General features: G+C 45.7%; 1 protein-coding gene across 1 annotated transcript in view; it reads right to left on the bottom strand.

The window, feature by feature from the left end:
• The window catches only part of celf5a (cugbp, Elav-like family member 5a), a gene marked incomplete at both ends in the record, with an annotated part of 342492 nt that overhangs the window by 151122 nt on the left and 167007 nt on the right, over positions 1-24363 (bottom strand). Inside the window, one exon of the mRNA XM_079506338.1 lies at positions 1014-1062. Within this exon, the coding sequence (XP_079362464.1) occupies positions 1014-1062 (49 nt within the window). The remainder of the gene's footprint in view (positions 1-1013; positions 1063-24363) is intronic.

The following is a 24363-nucleotide window of genomic DNA, read 5'->3' as shown; positions in this document are numbered from 1 at the left end:
TAAAGCCTCAGATGTGGGACGCAGCATCTGGACGCAGTTGGCAAACTCACCCCCACCCCCCCCCCCCCCCTCTCTCTCTCTCCCTCGCTCCACTCCACTGCCTCTTTCTCACCATTCTCATGCTGTCTCTCCCTCCATCCACACCCCCCCCCCCCCCCCCCCACCACGGAGATACGCCAAGGCGAGAACGCTATAGTGCTCCTCTTTTAAAAAACCCCACACCAAAATAGGCTGTTTAAAATAGAGCAGCGCTGCCACTCAACTCCTCACACTGACAGACAGAGACATGCACGCAGTGGAAAATAGATAAATAAATCAAACCCAAGCCAGCAGCCATCCAGGGTTCATAGCATGCTCGACTTGAAGGGCTGTTTCCTCATCACATTAACATATATGCAGATCGGCAGCGAGTTAAATGAAAGCCTCCCAAAAACAGGGGAGATCAAAGGAGACAGAATTAAGGCCAAGTAATGAGGATCTTGGCGAGGGGCCCCCGCAAAGTTATTGATTGTTTGGCAAGCTGTGAATACACTCCTCCACCTTCTCCCTCCCACTGTACTGTTTACACTCTTGTTTTGAGGAGACGTAAAGCAGCCAGAGAATTTATTTATTTATTTTTGGGTGGCGTGGGGTGGGGTGGGGTGGGGTGATCCAGTATCCACTCTAATCACTTGTTAATTTACAGTGTGATGGTAATGTACTTGGCACGGCGGAGTGAGAACAGAGATATGGGCAACAGAGAGCCCAGGCATCACATCCTTCTGTCTCTCGTAACCCTGCTGACGGTTGAATCAATTACAAGCAAAACACAAAAAGGGATGAGAGAGAGAGAGAGACACACACACACACACACACACACACACACACACACACACACATACACACAGACAGACAGACAGACAGACAGACAGACAGACAGACAGACAGACAGACAGACAGACAGACAGACAGACAGACAGACAGACAGACAGACAGACAGACAGACAGACAAGAACAAAGGAAGAGACAACTACCTCCACGACTCTCGCTGTCTGCCGGTTTCACTTGGATGGGGCGAGTCATCTGTGGAGGGGAACAAACAGACACAGAGAGAGGTTAGCGTTGTCGCTGTGGCTACACAGCAAAATCATCAGTGTTTAGGGTTCATGGATTTAATTGGTCAGCTCTGAGGGTGTACGAATGTAACCAAATGGACCCTTTACTACAGCTAAATACTGCAATATAGAAATACTTTGTTACAAGTTGAAGTCCGGAATCCAAATGTACTTGAGTAAAAGTTCAAAAGTATTGGTATAAAAATGTACTCATTATGTATAATGTCTCATTTGAAAATAGCTCACAATGTGTCGCATCGAATTCGCAACGCATTGTGATCTTGTAGATCGGCTATTTTCAAATGGCCGAAATGTGTATAGGGCTGAAGTAGTATGTTTTGTAATAATAATCAAAATCTACAAAGTAACTAGTAACTAAGGTTGTCAAATAAAGGTCAGATCCACAAGTGAGCTTGTAGATCTGCTACTTTTGCTCATTTTAAAACTTCATCCTGAAAAGTAACACGTTTTGGACATGAGGTTTCCAACCGACAGAGACAATATGTATTTTCAGCTAATCTCTTAGTTACGCCAACATTGTTGTTTATGAAGGATGTTGTTCATAGAATAGTTTTTGTTCTTAGAACTATACTGTCATATGCTACCAGAAGCCATACGCTTTCATTCCCACTCCAGCAGAACATTCTGGAAATCAATCAAGGTATGGTAGGGAGTTGGGGCGATTGGCAGTGCGCAATAAACCGGCATTCGAGCGCAGGCCTATTCCCACAGGACCCCAACATGGAACATTTCCAGTTGATTACTGACTTTGTGTGCCAGTAGGAATGAGGCTATACAGCTCCCATTCCTGCTAACCTGCTCTGCACAGACCTCCGCGCTCACGGAATCACTGCCATCGGCCAATGGAGGCAGTCACAATAATCCTAGTCCATACTACTATCGGTCATGCATTTGCGTGTGTGTGTGTTCGCATATTGAACGTTATATATATCGGAGACATGGGACAAGTGGCCCTGTAGATAACGTGTTACGTGTAGTGTGTGTGCACGTAAGGCATCTGTGTTTGCGGTTGTGCATGCAGCACTCGTCTATAAAGTATGTGTATATATATATCCTTATGCCTGTGTGTGTGAGCGGGAGTGCGAGAGGCCGAGGCAGGGCCTAATAAAAGTGAATCCAGCCACAGGAGGAGGAGAGAGATCAATGCAGCCCTATTGATCCAGACCCTTGGGCTGGTGGAGAGTGTGTGTGTGTGTGTGTGTGTCTGGCAGGGAAGGATTCTCTGGTTAGGAGGCTCACTCTAATCCACTGGAGCCTGATAAGAATGGCATCGCCTGGATTAGATGCCTCTGTCATCACAGTCTTTGTGTCCCCCCCCCAAAAAAAACTCTTTTTCATTATTATTGTTCAGCCTGAGCAGTTTCTTTTTTCGTGTTTTTTTTAAAAACCAATCTTGGAACGTATTTGTTTGAAGTAAAAGTTTGTTATAAGTAGTTTTCTGGCTTTTCATGTTTCCTTTAAACTTAAAACTTGCACGTTTTCCAAGAGAGTCTCTAATTATGTGCACACACACACACACACACACACACACACACACACACACACACACACACGCGCACACGCACACGCACACGCACACGCACACACACACATATCTACATACAGTACAGTACAGTGTTCAACATACTGTACAGCGTACAGGATGAATCACATCATGTCCACATCTGATAGAGACAAAAGAGATAAAAGGATGTGTGTAGCCCCAACTTTTATTCATTTAGCCTACTTCCCCTGTCCCCCTTTTCACTTCTTCCCTATCCCCACCCTCCTCGCTTCCACATTTCAGTCCAAAACAAATAGCTTTAATAATAACAAAGCAGGCGGAATTTTAATGAAAAAGGGGCCACGAACTGCACCAATTTGTAACAAGATTACTGGAATATACAAAGCAATCTCCTACTGTTCACAGTCCTCTCAGCCATCTGGAGGGCAGATTTAAGATTTATTTATTTTTATTGTTGCTTAAAAACATTTTCCTATTTGCACAGTCACTGGAAACGTAAAAAAACAGCATTAGTCCCAGTGTTTGCTATACAGTATGTTTCTATAATATATTTTACACATTCGATATTTATATTTGTTATATATTATATATATATTTCCCTCGCCACATTGTATCTCCCTTCTTCCTGTCCAATCCCAGAGCCAGCGCCGAAAAGGTCAGATTTAAAGACAGGGCACTCCAATAAAAGCATGACTTGTTCAAGGAGAAACAGCATAATGGGATTTTAAAATGTCTTAATAACATGCTGATATATGGGGGAGAGGCCCGGGCCCCGATTCATTAAGTGCTAAACGTATCTATTTTCACCTTGAGGAACGGAGTAACCTTCCCGCATGCGAATTATTCCATAAATTTAGCCATCGTAAATAATAACTTGCACTGGCTAAGTCTTTGTGGTAAAACGGGGGAGGATGTTATGCTTTAGGAGGTTGGGGTATTTGGCCCTGTTGTTTCCTGGCTTTCTCTCTCTTCCCCCCCCCCCTCCTACTCACTCTCTTGAGTGCTTTCTTTTCCCTCTGTCGGTACATGCGCTTGCCTGGCAAAGTAACCCCCGCAGTATGCTAATGTCGCCACGCCACAGGGCGCGCTGCTCCCCGCGCATGTACCCGCGCCGCGGATAGATTACAGAAGTCAACCTCGACGCTATCACGAGCGCAGGTGTTCAAAGCAAAACCTGGGAGATGATGAAATAAATAAATAACAAAGTAGACAAAAAATAAATAAAAAAAACGGTTGCAGAAAATGGGGGTGAAAAAAATATCCCCGGGACAAATCCACAGATAACTTTTCAACCTTTTCCTTATACTCCCCTTCAAATCCAAACACATTGGAGTCTTTTGAAATGTGTCTGTGGCAGGAGAGACAACAGCGAGTCTGAACATCCCATGCTGTTCATCTTGTTATGCTGTTGTTGTTGTTGTGAGGTATACCGGGGATGGGAGAGGAGACCGTTCCATAATGAAATGGTGTATGATCATGGCTGGCTCCTCTACCGTGCCATAATCTCGGTGCAACGCAGCAGGGGTGTCAGTGTGTGGGAAGCCAGCTCTGCTCTCTCTAAAGCTAGTTACTGCTCAGCCCACAACGTGCCAGCTTAATGGTCCATTTATTTGCCCGAGAGCAATGCATTATGGTCCAGAACATTCCACTATTGATGGCTTTCAGTTTATTTCATTTATCTCAAGCGCGTAGTAGTATAGTAGTGGTGGTGGTGGAGAAATACAGGGCACCTGGGAATGGGCTTTGCAAAAAATGTAGAGCACGCACACGCGCACTCACACACATATACACGCACGCACACACACATAGAGTACAGTCACCTACACTGTTACAAACACACGCACGCGCACACACACGCGTGCGTGCGCGCACACACACACACACACACACACACACACACACACACACACACACACACACACACACACACACACACACACACACACACACACAAAGTGGCTTAAAAACGGAGAGAGTGAAAACAATAAAATTGATAAAGTAGTGGTGTTGGCAAGGAGCCCATTCATTAAGCTGCAGGATTCCTGCAGGACTTGGTTGCACTCTTCCCGTCCTCTGTGGACTCTCTCCCTCTCGCCACCCAGACTGAGCTCTGCACTGCACTGGGCTGAGGGGCCGGATTGCCATGTCTACTTGTTCTAAGCAATGTTGGACTTATGTTTCTGTAAAGTTGCTTGCAAAATAGCTGCAGGTTGAATATCGCATCGCATCGCATCGCATCGCATCGCATCGCATCACTGTATATGTTTCTTTTCCCTTTTTACCTCCATTATGATGAATTCCTGTTCTGTTCTTTGTCTATATAGAAGTGTCTATTTGTACGTCTCTAAATGTTTTGATGAATTGAACATGGTGGACCCTGTTGTAAACAAGTGTAATGCTTAATTGGGTCGTCCACTCACAGTTAACAGCCTTTGTATTGAGTTTGTGCTTGAAATGTACTGTAATTCTGCAAACTGTTAATCAATCAATCAATCAATCAAAATCGTATCGTATTTTTGGAGGGAGGGGGGGGTTGTTTCTTTGGGGATTGTTTTCCTACATCCATGGTTGCTTATTTCCCTCACAAAACCCACCAGCTCTGGCTGAGGGGGAGCCCACTCGTTCCTCTGCAGATAGCGCCTTCTAATTGTGACGGTTTTAAATTGAGCCAATAACAGAAGGGACGACCGGGGAGATGGGGCGAGAGAGAGAGAGAGAGAGAGAGAGAGAGAGGGATGAGTAGAGTCATAGAGAGAGGAAAGGAAAATGGGGAATGAAGAGACGAGAGAGAGCGACAGTGTGGGGAAGAGAGAGGGAAAGAGGAAAAGAGAGGATGACGGCAGGCTGCGACTCTTAGATAAGATTGCTTCTGCAGATGAGTGGCATTTCAACTGCCCTGGCTCCACCCTCCTGCCTTTCACATTGAATACCACGCTGAAAGGGCCTTGGCACTGTGTAAACACTGCATATGGGAAACATGCACAAACACACACTCAATTTATATTGCACCTCTACTGCAGATTGAATGTCTACTTTTGTAGCACATGAGCCAGATGATGTAACGGTAAAGGTTTAAATGTTCTTGATCCTTATAACTCAAGGAAATCCATTTGACTGCCAAAATAATTTCCCTTTCTTTTTTTTTCTAGAATTTTTATCCCATGATTTTGTAACCCATTTTTCACCCCTGTGTCAATTATCTAATGTGATCCTGGGCTCTACACACCCTCCGCCAACCTAGTCCCCATATATGGGGGACATGGGGAGAGCAACGGACTTGAACTCATGCTTCCTTCATGCCTGAGTGTCCAAGTTGCTCCTTTACACCTGACAGGGGGTAGTTTCCCTGGTTGGACGTAGCGCGTGGAAGGAACACGTTATTCCAACCAGTTCCTTTCCCCTCCATCAGGCGCCCCGGCTGGCCAGGGGGAGGCAGTTTAGAGACCAGGATTACGGCATGTTTTTTGTGAGGGTACCTACCCTAGGGGACACGGGGAGAACATGCAAACTCCACACAGAAGGGCCCTTTCGCCAACCCCGCCTCGGGTATGGGCACTGATGACGCGGAGGAGGAAACACACCACCAGCACCCACAGCGCCCCGAGCGGGAATCAAACCCAGGACCTTCTAGCTGTGAGGTGACAGCACTACCAACTGTGCCACCGTGCCCCCACAATTTCCCTTTCTGTCAAAATTTGACAAAAAGACATAGGGCTACCATCTTGTAATTGAAAAAAATATTGAAACTCACTGACACATTCATGCTCCCCAGAGGATGGTCTCTACTGAATTTGGAGACTCACATGACCTTTCCACTAGCTCCACGCTAAGGCAAAAAAAAGAAAAAAAGAAAGTCCAATTGCACGTGGCGCATGGTATCTCAAAATGTAATTGGCAGATTGCCATGAAACCTGCCTAGTGCGTTCATGCTCACTGGAAGATGAGACCGTACTATTTCAGTGACCCCATGACCTAAACTCTCTAGCCCCACCCTCAGGCCACAATATCAACTTTCCACACGATATACACTACATACAGTACATAATCAAACAGGCAGATTCCAGGATGAACCCTAACAGAATACAGATTTTGGCAAACCTATTGCTTTTCCTATAGCACCTCCCTTTGGCAAATGTCCAGTTCGTGGAGCAGCATGGATCATTCTCACATAGCCAGACGACCTGAGATCTTACATCTGGAGAAATCTAAATTCAACGTCCAGTAGCAACTAGAACAGCTCCGCTAATAACGCACACGCACTGCTTTGGAAACCCATATCGTCCCAATATGAGTAGTAAGTAGTAGCCTTGCCGAGCCATGAGGCCCATAGGGCAGGAGCCTATCTCCTGTTTCTGTAGCGTGAGGCAGCTTGATGTACAAGTACACCCCCTGGACATGACGCTAGTATGTCGCAGGGACTTACCCCCAATCCAACCCTTGATGCTGAGTGTCAAGCAGGGAGGCACTGGGTCTTTGGTATGACCCGGCCGGGGATCGAACCCCGACCTCCTAGTCTCAGGGCGGACACTCTAACCACAAGGCCACTGAGCTGGTCCCAATATGAAGGAGTGTCAAAATGTCTTTGCATTGGTTCAGCCACGGCAATGCATTTCCGATGCCACCAGACCAGATGTATCGATCGCTATGTGGAGATCTACCGACTGACTGTCTTGCCACCAGACCAGATGTATCGATCGGTATGTGGAGATCTACCGACCGACTGTCTTGCCACGCGAGACTAGGATTTTAGGGGCTGCTATAGCAGGGCTTTTAGACTGTAATAAAATAGAAACTGAACCCACTGGCTTTTGAAAAGCACAAACACACTTGCTCTCGCCAACTTGTCGGGGAAAAAAAAAACAATTTCCTCAACTCCACTCTGCCGTGAATATTTTTATTTTCCTGTTACAGTCCCCCGTCTCAATTTGTCTCTCTTCCCCCCCCCCCCCCCCCCCACCCCCTCGCCCCCATGCCTCTCTTTCGCTCCCTCTCCCTTTCTCTCTATCTCTGTCTTCTCCCCACATGCTGTGGTGCTCTGAGGGCTTTAGTAAATCCATAGTTCCATATGCTTTTATGGAGCCGCCTCATTTGCCCAGTTAAGCCTCCAGTCAGTTGAATTAAAGCTGTTAGCTCTAGTACATGGCTGCTCTATGGCGAGGCTGAGCTAGAGGCCCCCAGGCCTATACAGTACATTATGTACTGTACCATAGGCCTGTGTGGGCTGAGAATTTACACACAACCTCAGTATGGCTGGCTGTGTCTCTCTGTACGCTCTAAGTCGATCTGCAAGTCGCCCTTATTATTCTTGACTGTTGTGGGATGCAAAGAGACATCATGAAGGTTGTTTAGCCCCGAAAGCATGCTCAACATTAAAAGCGAATTGTAAGTGTCATGAATGGTTCTGCTTTTATTTCTCTTTGGACGTTATTGTAATTCTTTTTTTTTTCTTTTCTTTTTTTGTACTTTATTGTACTTCTAGCACCTTAGGGTGAGTGGTAGTTCTCGCTACAGAAGCTGTCATTGCGCTATAAAAAGAGAGTAAAGGAGCTATAGTTGGGCCAAACCCAGGGCCACTGGTGTCCTTAGTGATTTGATAGAAGATAAGATAGATAGAGCAAGCTAAGGAGCTGTAGCCAGGACTGGGCTGGGCAGCAGTAGGAGATGACTTAGAGTCCACAGTGTGTGCGTGCGTGTGTGTGTGTACTACAGTAATGAGTCTTCCTAACAGCATTGAGCGGTACAGTTCAGTCCCCATCCAGGCTCTGCTCTATGTTTCTATGTCAGTGGTTCTCAAACTATTTCATGTCAAGGATCCCCCGAATGATATACGGTATGTATTTGGCCACAGACCCCCATCTCAAAATATTGAGTGGGTAGTGCTACCTACCATACCTACCTACCTACCTACCTACCTACCTACCTACCTACCTAAGCATGGTGAAACACAGTTGTGGTGGGAAGCACTATAAAGGCTGTGATGGCGGCATGCATGCTGCACACTAACGTCCTCTGCCTTTCACTGGTTTAATATAGAGTAATGGTTAACCCCAGGTCATTAATACACATTAGCCGACCATCAAAATTCATGTTGCTGCTCCCATACTCTCTGACGGCGGAGCGTAAACAGCCCCCTTCTGACTGCTGTTATAATTAATATTTCCAATTATTGATCTGAGAGGAGTGCTGAGTGGTGACTGTCCAGGGCCCTGGCCTCAGCTAATAAATCTGTATCGTACACAGTGGGATGGGGCAGACAGAGGAGCAGAGCAGTGCTGTAGTGAGAGGTGGTGTTAACTATATCGTTGCTGTCTTGCAAAAAACCTCTTATCTCCATATTATACTAACTTTTTGTGTTTTTTATGTTTTTTCCCCCCGTAAATTTACAATTTACAATTTAGGCATTTAGCAGACGCTCTTAATCCAGAGCGACTTACAATAGGCAAGAACAAAAAGCATGGGAATACATCACATATGTAAAAATGCATTTATCGCGAAACATGCGTAAGCTAAGAACGTGACTAGAACATATCTATATAATGACACTATACATATAAACTATAACTAGAACATATCTATATAATGACACTATACATATAAACTACACAAATATGCTATACTATGCTGTACATATATACTATGAAGTGCTATGACTACATACAATGCACTTATTGTGCTGTCTACATGACATGCTATAAGTCTGTTTCAAATGCTATATAAGTCTAAGAAGTGCTGTCTAAGGGGGGTAGGGTAAGTGCTATGGGCCATGATGGAGTCTGAAAAGGTGGGTTTTCAGACTACGGCGGAAGATCGGGAGTGATGCTGCAGTTCTGATTGCAACGGGAAGTGCATTCCACAGTTTTGGGGCCAGAAGGGAGAAGAGTTTGGGACGTGTGGAGCGTTGTCCCGGCGTTTTTAGTGAGGGTACTTCCAGCTTCCCTGCGTTGGCTGATCTGAGTGCGCGGGAGGGTTTGTAGGGTTCAATCATGCTGGCAAGATATGGGGGAGCCATACCTTTGGTTGCTTTAAATGCCAACATCAGAGTTTTGTATTCTGTGCGGGCAGCGACCGGGAGCCAGTGCAGGGAGCGGAGCAGGGGGGAGACATGTGAGAATTTTGGCTGGTTGAAGACCAAGCGAGCTGCGGCATTTTGGATCAGTTGGAGAGGCTTCAGTGCACATGCCGGTAGGCCAGTAAGGAGAGAGTTACAATAGTCAAGTTTTGACAGGACTGTTGTCTGGATTAGGAGCTGGGATGATTCCTGGGTGAGGAACGGTCTAATTCGTCGTATGTTATAGAGTGTGAACCTACAGGATCGAGTGACAGCTGTGATGTGAGTTTTGAACGAGAGCTGACTGTCCAGGACAACACCAAGGTTCCTGGCTGTTGGGACAGACGTTACCAGGGCGTTGTCTACGGAAATAGTTAGCTCCCGCATCGGGCAGGACTTAGCTGGGAAGAAGAGAAGCTCAGTCTTGTCTGGGTTCAGCTTGAGGTGGTTGGAGGACATCCACTGTGAGATGTCAGCCAGGCAAGCAGTGATGCGCTCTTCCACCTGGGTGGCAGTAAATTAACGTCCTACTTGATAATACTACAGCGTGACACAAAAGCATCAAAAGTGTGGCAGATTGAAAAGCGGCGCTTTAAAAGTATCGTAGGCTAATTATAAAAATGTCCTCTTTGTTGAGCGCTATCTCATTCTGTTTGAACAGCAAAATTGCAAAGCTTACATACAAACCAAGTCATTTCCCCCTCCTCCTTTCATATGTTTCAGGGTGGTCTTGGCATACATTTAAACAGAGCTTAATTACATTGTGACAAAGACATGTGTGTATAGCCTTTATGTATGTACATATTATGTACACATGTCTGTGCAAGAGCGTGCAAATTAAAGTTCATACTCGCACGTGCACGAACCTGCACATGATACCGTCTCTGTCGGGGGGGGGAAACCTCATATGTCCAAACCTGTTACTTTCAGAATTCAGATTGAAAAGTAGCAAAAGTAGCAGATCCACAAGACACGTTTCGACTTTCAACCTTAGGCCTCACTCAGACCTTTACTGCATTGCTGTATGCTTGTTGGATGAATGTTGTGTAGTGTCATGGCCGCCCCAATGCATTTCCAATGGGAGTCACATGGTTTGACACAACATTTGTGTTGTATGAGGGGGAGGGGCGCAGTCGAAACACAGCCGAAACACAGCCGAAAGCCATACAACAGCTTGTAGTCCAAAATGTGGACTACAAACAATGTGACTTCCATTGGAAATTTATTGGGGCGGCCATGACACTACACAACATTCATCCAACAAGCATACAGCAATGCAGTAAAGGTCTGAGTGAGGCCTTACAGATCTGCAACTTTAGATGTATAATGTATATGATCAAGTACTAGGGTGCTCACTTACGAAACCCCACAAAAAGTATACGAGATGAGAGGTTTCCGGCCGACAGCGCCGATGCGCAGCCAGTAGTACACAGTATATTTTGCCGGTGTGTTTAAAATGTGCTGGTGGCAGCAGTACGGTAGGTGCAGATAAGAACCATCAGTCAGGGGCTGCATGAGGCAAACGGCGTGCACACTGTAAGCTGTATGTGGGATTCCTATCAGAGCAAATCCACCCGTCCTGCTGCTACAGTATACAGCTGGAGGTGAGCCAGATGAGCTGACAGATCCACAGCTAACAGTGGTGGGAAAAGTACTCAAAGGTTTTACTTAAGTAAAAGTATCAATACTGCAAAGTAGAAATGGTCTGTATACAAGTTAAAGTCCGTCATTCAAAATGTCCTCGTTTAAAATTTCCAAATGTATACAGTATACTGTATGAATCTTTAGAAAATAGCAGATCTACAAGCTCACAATGTGTTGCAACACATTGTGAGCTTGTAATGTATATAGGGCTGAAGTGGTTCACTTAATGTATGTTTTGTAATAATAATCCAAATCTACAAAGTAACCCGTAACTAAAGTTTTCAAATAAATGGGTGGTAAATGTAAAATATTTGCCTCTGAGATGTAGTAAGTGGAGTAGAAGTAGAAGTCCTGGAAATCAGAAAGTACAAATACCTCAAAATTGTACTTAAGTACAGTACTTAAGTAAATGTACTAGTTACACCACTGCAAACTACACAGCCAGACAGCAACACTGAACTACATGTTCACAGTTCTGCCACTGAAACCTATATCCTCTTCTAACTATCCTATATCCACTGTTACCACTTACCTAGAACATTGGCACCAAGGATGGTGATCACTGGCACACAGGCATAAGTGTGAGAGAGAGGTTATTTTCTATCAATTACCTTCCCCCGTGAAGCCTTGAATTGATTTAGTTGCATTCCTAAGCCAATGATTTGACAACCGGCGGACCGATGCTAATAACAATGCTAATAACGATGCTAATGTCTCTGGTTGGAGAGTCTCATCAAATCATATTGGCTTAGATTAGTGAATGTGACAAAAACAAAGAAAATCTGCATAAATTGAAGGCTTCATTTGGTGTGTAATCAATAGAAAATAAATACTTTTTTGGGATGAACTACTCCTTTAAGCCATTTCTAGTCTGAAAGAGACTTGAATTCCAACTGTGCTCGGAACTGCTTTTGTCCGTCAAACACCAAATCTCTCAGCCAAAAATAGCAGATCTACGAACATCTAAGAACGATCTAAGAACATGAACATGGTGATGTTCAAGTGGCTAATTTCCAGGCAACCAAATGCTGTGAAATGCAAAAAAAACATGAAAAATAAAATAAGATGAGGAAAACCAAGAAGGAAAGAAAGTGCTATTGTTTGAAAACCGATCATTTGTTTCCATTTTCTGTTACTCCTCTTTAACACAGCGGGCATCGCTTTCCTCATTTTGTCTGAAAACAAAGTGCTCTGGAAGCTGAAGTAGCTCAAATAGCTTTGTGTAACATGCCCCAATTAGCAGAGCTAACAGGAAAACATTGGTTTATGATCTGCAGTACGACTACACTATGAATGCAGCAGTACAGTATCTCAGCTTATTACCATTAGACCTTCTGTTGTGTGATGCTGTCCAACTTGTGCTGTTTACCCGCCGCCTCCTCTTAAAAAATAAATAAAAACTCAAAACAAAAGCTGCCTCCTCCAAGGAACAGCCCCATGCCCATCTGCACGATGCCTTACGCCTAATATCCTCTCTGTCGGGTGGAAAAACCTTGGATGTCCAATAGTGGTTTTTATTATGATTCATTGAAACATTCTGGAATAGTGAAAATAGCACATCTACAGTACAAGCTACAAGCTTGTAAGTCTGCTACTTCCACTAGTTGTCACTCTTGTATGGTGAAGTATAGGGAATTATTAAAAAAAGAAAACGTAAAAATCTGTATACAAGGTTTCTGTCTGACAGCGACAATACATTACGCAGCGTAATGTATTGGTAATGTATTGTCCTGTACGACAGTGTCGTACAACGGTGTACATAAATTAGTATACACTAAAGCGTTTGTACAACAACAAAGGCCTTCCAAAAAAGCCCACCAGCACTCTGCTAGGACCACTATAGCTGGAGTGTTTGGCTGCCATGCACGCTCTGTTCCAGCCCTCGTTACACAGACAACAAGGCTCTGCTCTGTTCCAGCCCTCGTAACACAGACAACAAGGCTCTGCTCTGTTCCAGCTCTCGTTACACTGACAACAAGGCTCTGCTCTGTTCCAGCCCTCGTTACACAGACAACAAGGCTCTGCTCTGTTCCAGCCCTCGTTACACAGACAACAAGGCTCTGCTCTGTTCCAGCCCTCGTTACACAGACAACAAGGCTCTGCGCTCTGTTCCAGCTCTCGTTACACAGACAACAAGGCTCTGCTCTGTTCCAGCCCTCGTTACACAGACAACAAGGCTCTGCTCTGTTCCAGCCCTCGTTACACAGACAACAAGGCTCAGCTCTGTTCCAGCCCTCGTTACACAGACAACAAGGCTCAGCACACTCATCAACATTTCATGAAGGTGAATGTGTCAAGCACACGACAAAACGCCGCCATCCGTACTGACAGAGGGAGGTCTCTGCCAGTACGCTGGAAAGGAACTAAGTACATTTATTGAAGTACTGTACTTTGAATTTTTCCAATTTCCAATACTTCTATACTCCACTACATCTCAGAGCCTACATTTATTTGAAAACGTTAGTTACTAGTTACTTTGTAGATTTTGATGATTATTACAAAATATGCATTAAAGCTGCTATAAGCAATAATATGTCAACATTTGAATTACTTTTTTTTTTTTTGGTATTCAGCTCCCAAATTTATTTTTGTCTCTGTGACACATCTAGGGGCAATCTGCATTCAAAGATGTTCCTTGTCATTGGTCGAAAAAAACCCGGTCGCAATGACTAACCAATCAGGAAGCAGACAGGAAAATCGACCAATGACAAATAAGCTCCTAGGAAAATCTTTGAATGCAGATTGTGGCCCCCAGATGTGTCACAGAGACTACGTTTTTTTCGGGAGCGTTCTACCCATTGCTGGCTGTCTGAATACCAAAAATAAATAAATAAAAAGGGTCATTAAAATTTGGACATATTATTGCTTATAGCAGCTTTAACCCTGTAACACCCAGCGTTGCAATACTACATATTTACTACAATATAACATATTTTAATTGCACTACATACATTTCGGCCATTTGAAAACGCATTGTGAGCTTGTGGATCTGCTATTTTCAAAATACAATATAGAGTATACTTTCTACTTTTGGTATTTTAAGTACATTTTGATTACAATACTTTTGTACTTTTACTCAAGTACATTTTGAATTCCACACTTCCACTTGTAACAGAGTATTTCTATATTGCAGTATTGATACTTGAAATGTGAGTACTTTTTCCACCATCACCTCTCCTCTCTGCTGCCTGCGTACGCACGCAGGCAGCAGAGAGGAGAGGTGATGCCTGCCTGCTGCGCCACCATGACTCAGCAGACTGCCACTCAAGCCAGGCAGCCATGTGCTCTATATCCTCCTGACACTGCTGCTTTAAATACGCCACATAGTATACAGTATGTACTGTATGCCGGGAGGAAACCTCATGTCCAAAATGGTTATGTTTCAGGATTCAAATAAAAATAGGGCAGATCTACTGTACAAGCTTGAGCTTGACCCCAGACCCCAGTCACATCCTCAATCTCTCTCTCTCTCTCTCTCTCTCTCTCTCTCTCACTCTTCTCTCACTCTCTCACTCTCTCTCTCTCTCTTCTCTCACTCCTTCTCCCCACCCTCTCTCTCTCTCATTCCATACTTATCTGCGTGTGTCTAGTTGCCTGTCTAGTTGCTATAGTTGTCTATGGCCCTAGCGTGTGTGTTCACTGTGCAGGGTATGAGCTAGTCTCTACTGTCTGCAGGGGGAGGGGGGGGGGGGGGGACTGTGAGTCCTACAAGACTTGTGCAGTGGACTATGGGTGACAGGAACAGTGTGTGCAATCATCATGAGGGGGAGTACATAGGAGGAAGGGGATTGAGTTAACGCCTAAATCCTACTACTGCGCAGGGCGTCAGAGAGAGAGAGAGAGAGAGAGAGAGAGAGTGTCTCTCCTGACTTATGAGGAACACTTTGTTTATCAGGGGGAAGGGCATCGCCGCTAGACATCTTTGGCAGCGTACGGCCAGCTTCTCTTCGAGCCCAGAGAGCTATTGACATGGCACGTTACAGTAATGCGTGAAGCAGCGGGGGGCTCATTGTAAATCTGTGTCAACAAATGCTGGAGCAGCAGTAAGCCCTCTCTCTCTCTCTGTCTCTAACTCCCTCCCTTTTTTTTATTTTCCTTGCCCTTCGCTCTACCTCCCTATCACACTTAACCACCTATCTAATGAATCTTATCTGCATGGGACACTGGAGGCTTAAGATTCTGATGGGTCTCCATCTCTCTCTCTCTCTCTCTCTCTCTCTCTCTCCCCCTCTCTCTCCCTCCCCCCTCGCCGGCCGTTTGAAGTGTGCTTTATGCTCTTTTCCTCGGCCAGTGCGTTTTGAGGAATACCGGGGCCAGATAACATCGTGTCGAGACGCAGAGACGTGGAGACGCGGCGGTGTGGCTTCAGAAAGGGCCAAGAAACCGGTATATATATACCCATCATGCACCACACACACACACACACACACACACACACACAGAGAGCAAGCAGGAAGTCAAAGTAATGGTGGGGGGGAGATGAGGGCGGGGGGGCGGGGGACAGTGGGGAACGGAGGGGACGTGTTCCGTGACAGAAATCCAGATGCAAGGTGTTAAAGCAGAGGCTTTAGTGCTTATAGGTGCCCTCATACTCATGGCAGCATGTTGGCCGTCTGGCTCCCGCCTTGCTATTTGCTTTGAAGATTATGCTCTGCTTGACCGTCCGAGAGTTATAACTCCAGTAATGATGTAGTGCTGCGCGCACGCACGCACGCACGCACGCACGCACGCACGCACGCACGCACGCACGCACGCACGCACGCACGCACGCACGCACGCACGCACGCACGCACGCACGCACGCACGCACGCACGCACGCACGCACGCACGCACGCACGCACGCACGCACGCACGCACGCACGCACACTCCTTGGCCCGCTGCCTGTGATGAGTTGAGGATGCTCCCACTGCTGTCACTGCAACTCCAGGATTGTGACAGATTACGGTGCCGCCGCTCCGGCCAATGGGAGGCCCGGAAAACGTTGCACTGGCCGCCGCTGACCCATAATTCCCGGCGTACCTATGCCGAGTTGACGTTTCTTTAATGGTCCCCAGGACCTCCAAGCCGGGCCTTCTCGTCCTGAGCACTATGATAGCCTATTAGCAATTCACCCGCGCTTGCATTTTTCTGCACCTCTCCAACCACCCCTCCTGCCGGCTGCCACCCATCCTTGGGGGGAATAACAACCCACGTGGTGAGTTAGAGGAGGGAGAGAGAGCGAGAGGGAGAGGGAGTGAGAGAGGGAGCGGGAGAGGGATAGAGAGTGAGACACAGTGAGGCAGCCAAGCATGTTGGCTTAGCAATGGAGAGCATTCTGAAGGGGTGTCAGAGAGAGAGAGAGAAAGAGAGGAAGGGGGGAGAGAAAGAGAGCGAGACAAAGACAGAAACTTATACCAATGAAGTGTACACGGTCCATTCAACCATTGCATCATTCACAGTGAATCTTAATGTCTAACAGTCATGTTATACTCAGCTGCGTGCCGGATTCGTTCACCCAAAACATGCTTATCCACATACGCCTGAAATGCATTGCACTGCTGAGCCGCATCGTGAACTTATAAATCAGCTATTTTCGGACCCACGGCAGCCATCGCGCGACCCTAGGGTATAGGTATCCTCACGAAAAACATGCAGTAATCCAGGTCTCTATAAACTGCCTCCCCCTGGCCAGCCTGATGGAGGGGAAATTAACTGGTTGGAATAACATGTTCCTTCCTTCCACACACTAAGTCCAAACAGGGAAACGGGACTCAGTCTGTTGCTCTCCCCAGGTTGGCAGAGGGAGTGCAGGGCCCAGGATTACATTAGATAATTGACACTGGGTGACTTGAATTTGATCCATTGACTTTTCTGATGATACCAATCTCATACACTGTCCTCTCTCGAATGTGTGGAACAGCACCGTATGTAGTCTCACCATGGCAAGTCGTGGGATAAACAATTAATAATTCTTTTTTTTAAATCAGTCCAAAACGGTTGCTTTTCAGGTTTCAAAGTCAAACGCATCAAGAGTAGCAGATCGACAGGTTTCGCTTCGCGCCGTGGTTCGAGCTCTCGGATGCTTTTGTGTGATGCTCTATAATTATGATCAAGTAGGGCGCTTGTTACAAAACAACAAAACACAAAAAGTTAAAATACAGAGATACCGGTAAGAGGTTCAACCAGAACCACTCATATACACCCCCACGACAGCTGTACATTCTGGAGGGAAACCGTCGCCGAAAGTATTAGATCCCGCGAGCTCACAGCACGTCGCGTTTAATTCTCGATCTCTGCTCTGCTTTCACTTTCCGAGCACGCGCTTATCCTCCCGTTCTCTCTCTTTCCGTCCGTCCGTCCCGTTCCACCCAGGACGACTGTGGGGGAGTCTTCTCCAGTGGAGCCTTCTCATTAAGCAGACACATCTGCCACCACAGCTAGCCTAGCCTCTATGCCACGGAGCTCAGTATCAGTATGACTAACTGGTTATTAATGATGGAGCCTTGCACCATTTGTTATCCCGTTGGCCATCACCGGCAGGCAGGCACTGCCCAACTTGGTACAGAGTTCTGGCCTCGGCAGTCGGCACACAGTTGCTGTGGTCCGTGTGTGTGCACGCGTGTGTGTGTGTGTGTGTGTGTGTGTGTGTGTGTGTGTGTGTGTGTGTGTGCGTGTGTGCGTGTGCGTGTGTGTGTGTTTGTGTGCGTGTGTGTGTGGAGAGTGTGTGCGTGTGTGTGTGTGGAGAGTGTGTGCATGTACATGCGTGTGCCCGTGTGTCCATGGAACGAAGGGGGGATTGCGGGAGAGAGCCAGAGCTCAGAGGAGCGACACAGGGCCAGTCTGCTCTGTCCATCTGCTCCGAGCTTCATTCCCAGCATATCAATACGCCATGTCACACACGCACACGCTCACACACGCACACGCTCACACACGCACACGCGCACACGCTCAGACACGCACACGCTCACACGCGCACACACATGCGTGCGCACACGAGCACATTGTGTCACCTGCTACCTCAGCCAGTTCCATCATTCTGCCTCCACTCCGGCTGTAAAGCCTGCTTATGTTTCATTCTGACACTTAGAGAAAATCCCTGCTTGTCTATAAGCGCTTTATTCAGCAGCAAACAAAAAGACAAGGACAGGACTGGCTTCTACTAGCTCTCCTGTCCTCTCCCCCATCCTCTCCTCTCTCCTCTCCTCTCCTCTCCTCTCCTCTCCTCTCCTCTCCAGGCCGAGACTCTCCTCTCCTCTCCTCTCCTCTCCTCTCCTCTCCTCTCCTCTCCTCTCCTCTCCTCTCCTCTCCTCTCCTCTCCAGGCCGAGACTCTCGCTTAACAAACATGAAAGCCTCTATTTCTGTGTGTGTGTGTGTGTGTGTGTGTGTGTGTGTGTGTGTGTGTGTGTGTGTGTGTGTGTGTGTGTGTGTGTGTGTGTGTGTGTGTGTGTGTGTGTCTTTGCGCGTGAAGGGTGGAAGCCTATACTGTAATAATAGTAATATATGTGTGCATGGTTCAACCTTGAACTGCATGAACCCCCCCCCACGCACGCGCGCGCGCGCGCACGCACGCACACACACACACACACACACACACACACACACACACACACACACACACACACACACACACACACACACACACACACACACACACACACACACACACACACACACACACACACACACACACACACACACACACACACACAGCCTGACCTCTCGGAATTTCTCCCAATCTGCAGCAAACACACTCTGACGAAGTGAGAACAAGAGGCACTGGAGTGTAAAACACATTGGAAGTGTCCATGCCCCCCCACCCCCCCACCCCCACCACCTCCCAGGGCCCGGGGTGGGCTTCTGCATGTTGTGTCACTGGAAGGCTTTTCACCTGCAGTACACTATACAGAATACAGATGTATAACCCACACTTTGTATACATTTGTACGCGTGTTATGTGCCGCGACTAGAGTATATGGAAGTCAAGTCCTGGTGGCGCTCTGTTTATCCCCTGGTCATGGAAGTCGTTTTTTATATTGAAAATACCATATAGGGTCATCATATTGTTGTCGTAATTTAACTTTTTGTGTTAAATTAACAGTGACACGCTATTGATCATACTAGTGTCACACAAAGTATCAAAAGTAGCATTACTGTAGTGTACGTGTGAGAGATATTTTACTGTACTGTATGTACTTTGCACCACAGTGAGGAAAAATGGCCTGCAGGCTCCCAAAACGGCTTATCAATGACTTACACATACAGTACAGTACAACCACACATCACGCACGCACGCACGCACGCACGCACGCACGCACGCACGCACGCACGCACGCACGCACGCACGCACGCACGCACACGGTCAGACAGACTCTCCAGCAACCAAACTGTCAATGACAGAGCTCCTCAATCTCCTTTTTCACCCCCTTTTTTCTTTTTTATCCTTTGTAATATTTTCTGTGAAGGGTTTTCATCACATGGTTTGAAAAAGAGTTTGGTCTCATCATTGAGACCTCTTTCTCAAACAAGAAGAAGAAGAAATATGTATTAAAAGATATCTTTCATGACCACAGAAACAGAGACACTTTGGAGGTGAAACTCTCCAGCAGATCCCTTGCCACTGCCCCATATTTCGTCGCTGTCAGGCAGAAACCTGACCAGAAAATATATCCATAATTATTCTAACGTTTGCGTTTTTTCGTAAATTAACGCCCCACTTGGTCATACGACGGTGCCACACAAAACCACCAAAAGTAGCAGATCCGCAACTCGAGCTTGTTGATCTGCTACTTTTCCCATTTTGGAATTTGAATCCTGAAAAGTAATACTTTTGGACATAATATGAGGTTTGCATCCCACAGAGAGGATTTACAGTACAGCAGATGGACTTACAGTATTCCAACACATGAATTATTTACTGATCTTAAATCCAAAAAGAATCATAGCCCAGAGGAGCCACCAGTTCCCCAAATATTTCAGAGAGGTAGGGACTAGACATAAATAAATACACAAATATTTCAGAGAGGTAGGGACTAGACATAAATAAATAAACAAATATTTCAGAGAGGTAGGGAGTATAGGGACTAGACATAAATAAATACACACTCGAGATGAAAAAATGTCTTAAAGGTTTTGATAATGAAATCAATGTATCATCAAAGGCCCCACCCACCTTCATGAATAAGTTATGACAAATAAACATGATTCCCTTGGCCGCGTGAAAAAATATGCAATCCACGCAGCAATATTTTAAATTAAAGCTTTACTTTTACATGCAGACTGTCCACTTAAGAGGTAATAAGGAAATATGAAGTGTGCCATGTCGGCCGCGGCGGTGGTTGTTGTTGTTGTGTGTGGTTGGGTGAGATATAGTTAGCAAAAACATTAAAGACATAGGCTGTCTGCCAGGCCGCGGTTTTCTCAGGGTTTTCTCTCCTGTATATTAATCTCATTAGGGCAGTTCTATAGGAAGTGGGCAAGGCACGCTCCATTATTTATGGAAGTGTAATTATCTATGGTGTCACAAGCAGCCAGGAATTTACAGGACCCCGGTTCTGCATCAGCACAATGGACGCAGGCCTAGGTAATGAACCAAACACTCCTCCAGGCACACCTAACAGTGTACTCTACGCTATATACACTCATGTGATGATGTGCTCCGGGACTTTTGCCTTTTACTACATCGTCGTAGGCGTAGTAGTCGAAGTAGCAGATCAAAACGTTCAAAAGACGATGCTTCGCGCCACATTTAGAGCTTGTGGATCTGCTACTTTTGACGCTTTTGAATTTGAATCCTGAAAAGTAACACTTTTGGACATACCGGTATGAGATTTCCGCCCGACAGAGACGACATCACACTGCTATATCGTCACTGTGCGCTTGTAGATGTGCTATCACTGTATTTGTTATTTCACTCTTGTAAGGTATTAATTTATAGGGGGGGGGGGGGAGTTGATACAAGGTTTCTACCCGACAGCGAAGATATAGGTGTATGTTGTGGTCAAGGAATATCGCTCATCTGCACCGCAGGTTTGTTTGATGGAATTCTTAAAAAAGACTAGAATAATAAAACAACAACAACAACAAAAGACAAAACGAAACCAAACGGTGATTAATCATCATAGACTAAATACATCATTAAAGCCAATGCAGCCATTGTTTTGTACTTTCCTTTTCTTGAACGTATAGCGGTATATAGTCTTTGAATGTATACCAAAGCTGTATGCATTTACGCTGCATCACAGAGGTAAGGACCCAGAGGCACCGTTGCAAATGGACAAGCAGCTGTTGTTACGTAGGTATCGCTGTGTGCGCGCACGATACATCTGAGCGTTCACAATGTTGACAGATGGAGAGAGGTTGAAGTCGATACAGGGAGACAGAAAGAGGGGGAAACTTATGCGCAGCAGCTTAAGACCTTGAATAAATAAAACACAGGACAGAGTGATACGGAAAACATGCGCCGAGACCAAGTCCCCGAGCATTAAGAACACTCTGAAGATTGCTCCCTTTGTTTTATTCAGAACTTCAGAGCACTAAAGTGTTCTCCCAAGACCCCAAATCATACTGTAGTTATTATGAGGTAGTAGGAGGAGGATGACGACAATACTATCATTATTAACATTATTAGTGTGGTTGCAGTAGCCAACCAGACTTATTATCCAACGTTATTCCAGATAAAAATTCTGTCTGAGGCCTGGGCCGTGGCTCAGCTGTCCAGGCATCTTGGCTGGTAATCCAGTCTGGCAGTGTGCCGCGGGTTCGACTCCCAATCCCGACGGCCTTTACTGCATGTCTTCCCCCCCATCTCTCTCCCCATTTCCTGTCAGCCTACTGTCTGTCCCTCCATAAAAGAATAAATAAAAAAATAAAGGCGTAAGCCACATTAGAAAAACAAAAATTCTGTCTGAACTTTTTGACGTCATGTGGGTCAATACGTCATCATCATACTGTACTTGTACTTACAATCTGCTCGAGGGAAATTGCAACCACACATTGCACCTTTCTACCATTGAGCAAATCTGCTTGCTCGGGGGATAAATGGAATGTTGATCATCAGGTCAAAAGTCGTGTTAGATCCTGTGTCTAGGTGAGACATGACCTTCGACACGATCTAAATGTCTCAATAGAAGTAGACAACTAGACAAAATACAACCACCCCGATTATAAAGTTATATTGTATTGACATATTATCTACCATACAGATTGGACAACATTACATTTTATTCATTAAAAATGTTACATAGTGCCGCTTTTTCTGCCTCTTTTAGTACCACTAGTGGGAGCTCGAGGTTCTAAGAAGTGATTGGATCAAGACACTTGGATCTGGTAGGTTGTAAGAAGAAGAAGAAGCAGCATAGCATGTAAAGGATGTTATACTCTTAATCTTGTCTTTCCAATTCTCTACCAATGGAAACCATGCTCTCTCATTTATTCATGTATTATTTTTTATTTTTTTATCAAAGTGTATTTATAAATGCATCCAACGGAGACGTCACCAGAGATAGCACATGATTTACAGTGCTTTATAGGATGAGTACAGCAGGACTAAATAGATCACATGCAGCTGATGTACTTACATGAACACGATCCATCACCAGGACATTGAGAGAGAAGATAGCAAAGACACATCATGCCCAGGAAAGAGTGGCTGAGTGACTGAAGGCACTGGTAGACAACCGTCCTCTCTGTCGGGTGGAAACCTCATATGTCCTGTTACTTTTCATGTTTCAAATTAAAAAAAGCATAAAACGGCAGATCTACAAGCCAAGACGTGTCGATTCAGGCCACCTTTTGCACTATACGTGTCGAGCTTGTCAATCTGCTATTTTGGAATACTTTTGTGTCATGATGTAGTAGACTATCAAGTAGGGTGCTCATTTATTTACAAAAAAAAAAAAAGAATCAAAAAGTGAACATTTGGATATAAGAGGTTTCTGCCCGACAGTGTCGATATGTAGGAACGGAGATGACAGCAACACAAAAGAGAGAAAGACTAAGGGAGGGTGACAGTCTGATAATAGAGAAGAGAGAGAGGCGAGCCAGTCAGATACAGTGGCCAGCAGAGCCCTCTCTCTGTCTCTCTCCCTCTCTCTCTCAGCCTCTCAGTGTGTACGTATGTGTACAGAAGACCCAGCAGCAGCTGCTGCCGTGACGATGGGGTCATTTACATATAAATGAAAGTTGCCGATCACACGCCGCTGACCCCATTCATTCCAGCAGACAGACAGACAGACGGACGGACGGACGGACGGACGGACGGGCAGACAGACACACAGACCCACAGACAGACAAGGCAAAGCAAGCACCAGCAAGTTGCCGAATTACTCCAAATGACTACATTTCCATCTCCACATCACCCCGCCCACAACGAGGTCTCGAGTGACGTCTAATTGGCGACGGTGAATTTTAAGGGCCTGTCAGTGGCTGGAGTTGTCACCACCCAGCATGGCGCTGAAACAACATAGCCAACTTAGCATAGCACTGAGATGATTGCAGGAGATGTGACTTATATTCACTAGAATGCCTTCTGAGGGCAGCACATTTTATTGGTTCTCCCCCGCCCGTCCAACCAGTGGGAGCGGGAGGCGGGGAGGAGGCGGCTTCAAGCAACCAGAGCAGACCAGGCTGTGAAACATGACATTCAAATAACTACTGAAACCCGTCTCTGCCAGCTAGCCTCGTGGCATGCTAGGCTCAGTGTTAGACTTCCGGTCACAATATCAGGGGATCGAATCAAACTTTTACAGACCCCCTGGGTGGCCATGGTAAGAAAAAATAATTATCGTGTTTGAACGAGATATTATCTCGTTTGAAGGAGATATTATCTCTTTGAACAAGATATTATCTCGTTTGAACGAGATCATTATCTCATTCAAACGAGTTATTAACTTGAACAAACGAGATCTTTATCTTGTTTGAACGAGATCTTTATCTCGTTTATACGAGATTATCTCGTTTGAACGAGATAATCTTGTTTGAACAAGATAATATCTCGTTCAAACGAGATAATATCTTATTCAAACAAGATCATTCTTTTGTGTTACCATTGCCACTCAGCGGCTCCTTATTTCC

The sequence above is a fragment of the Electrona antarctica genome (genome assembly GCF_951216825.1).
Source record: "Electrona antarctica genome assembly, chromosome: 7".
In the NCBI taxonomy this organism is placed as follows: domain Eukaryota; kingdom Metazoa; phylum Chordata; class Actinopteri; order Myctophiformes; family Myctophidae; genus Electrona; species Electrona antarctica.
The sequence above is the reverse complement of the archived record's forward strand: the minus strand, read 5'-3'. Positions and strand labels throughout refer to the sequence as shown.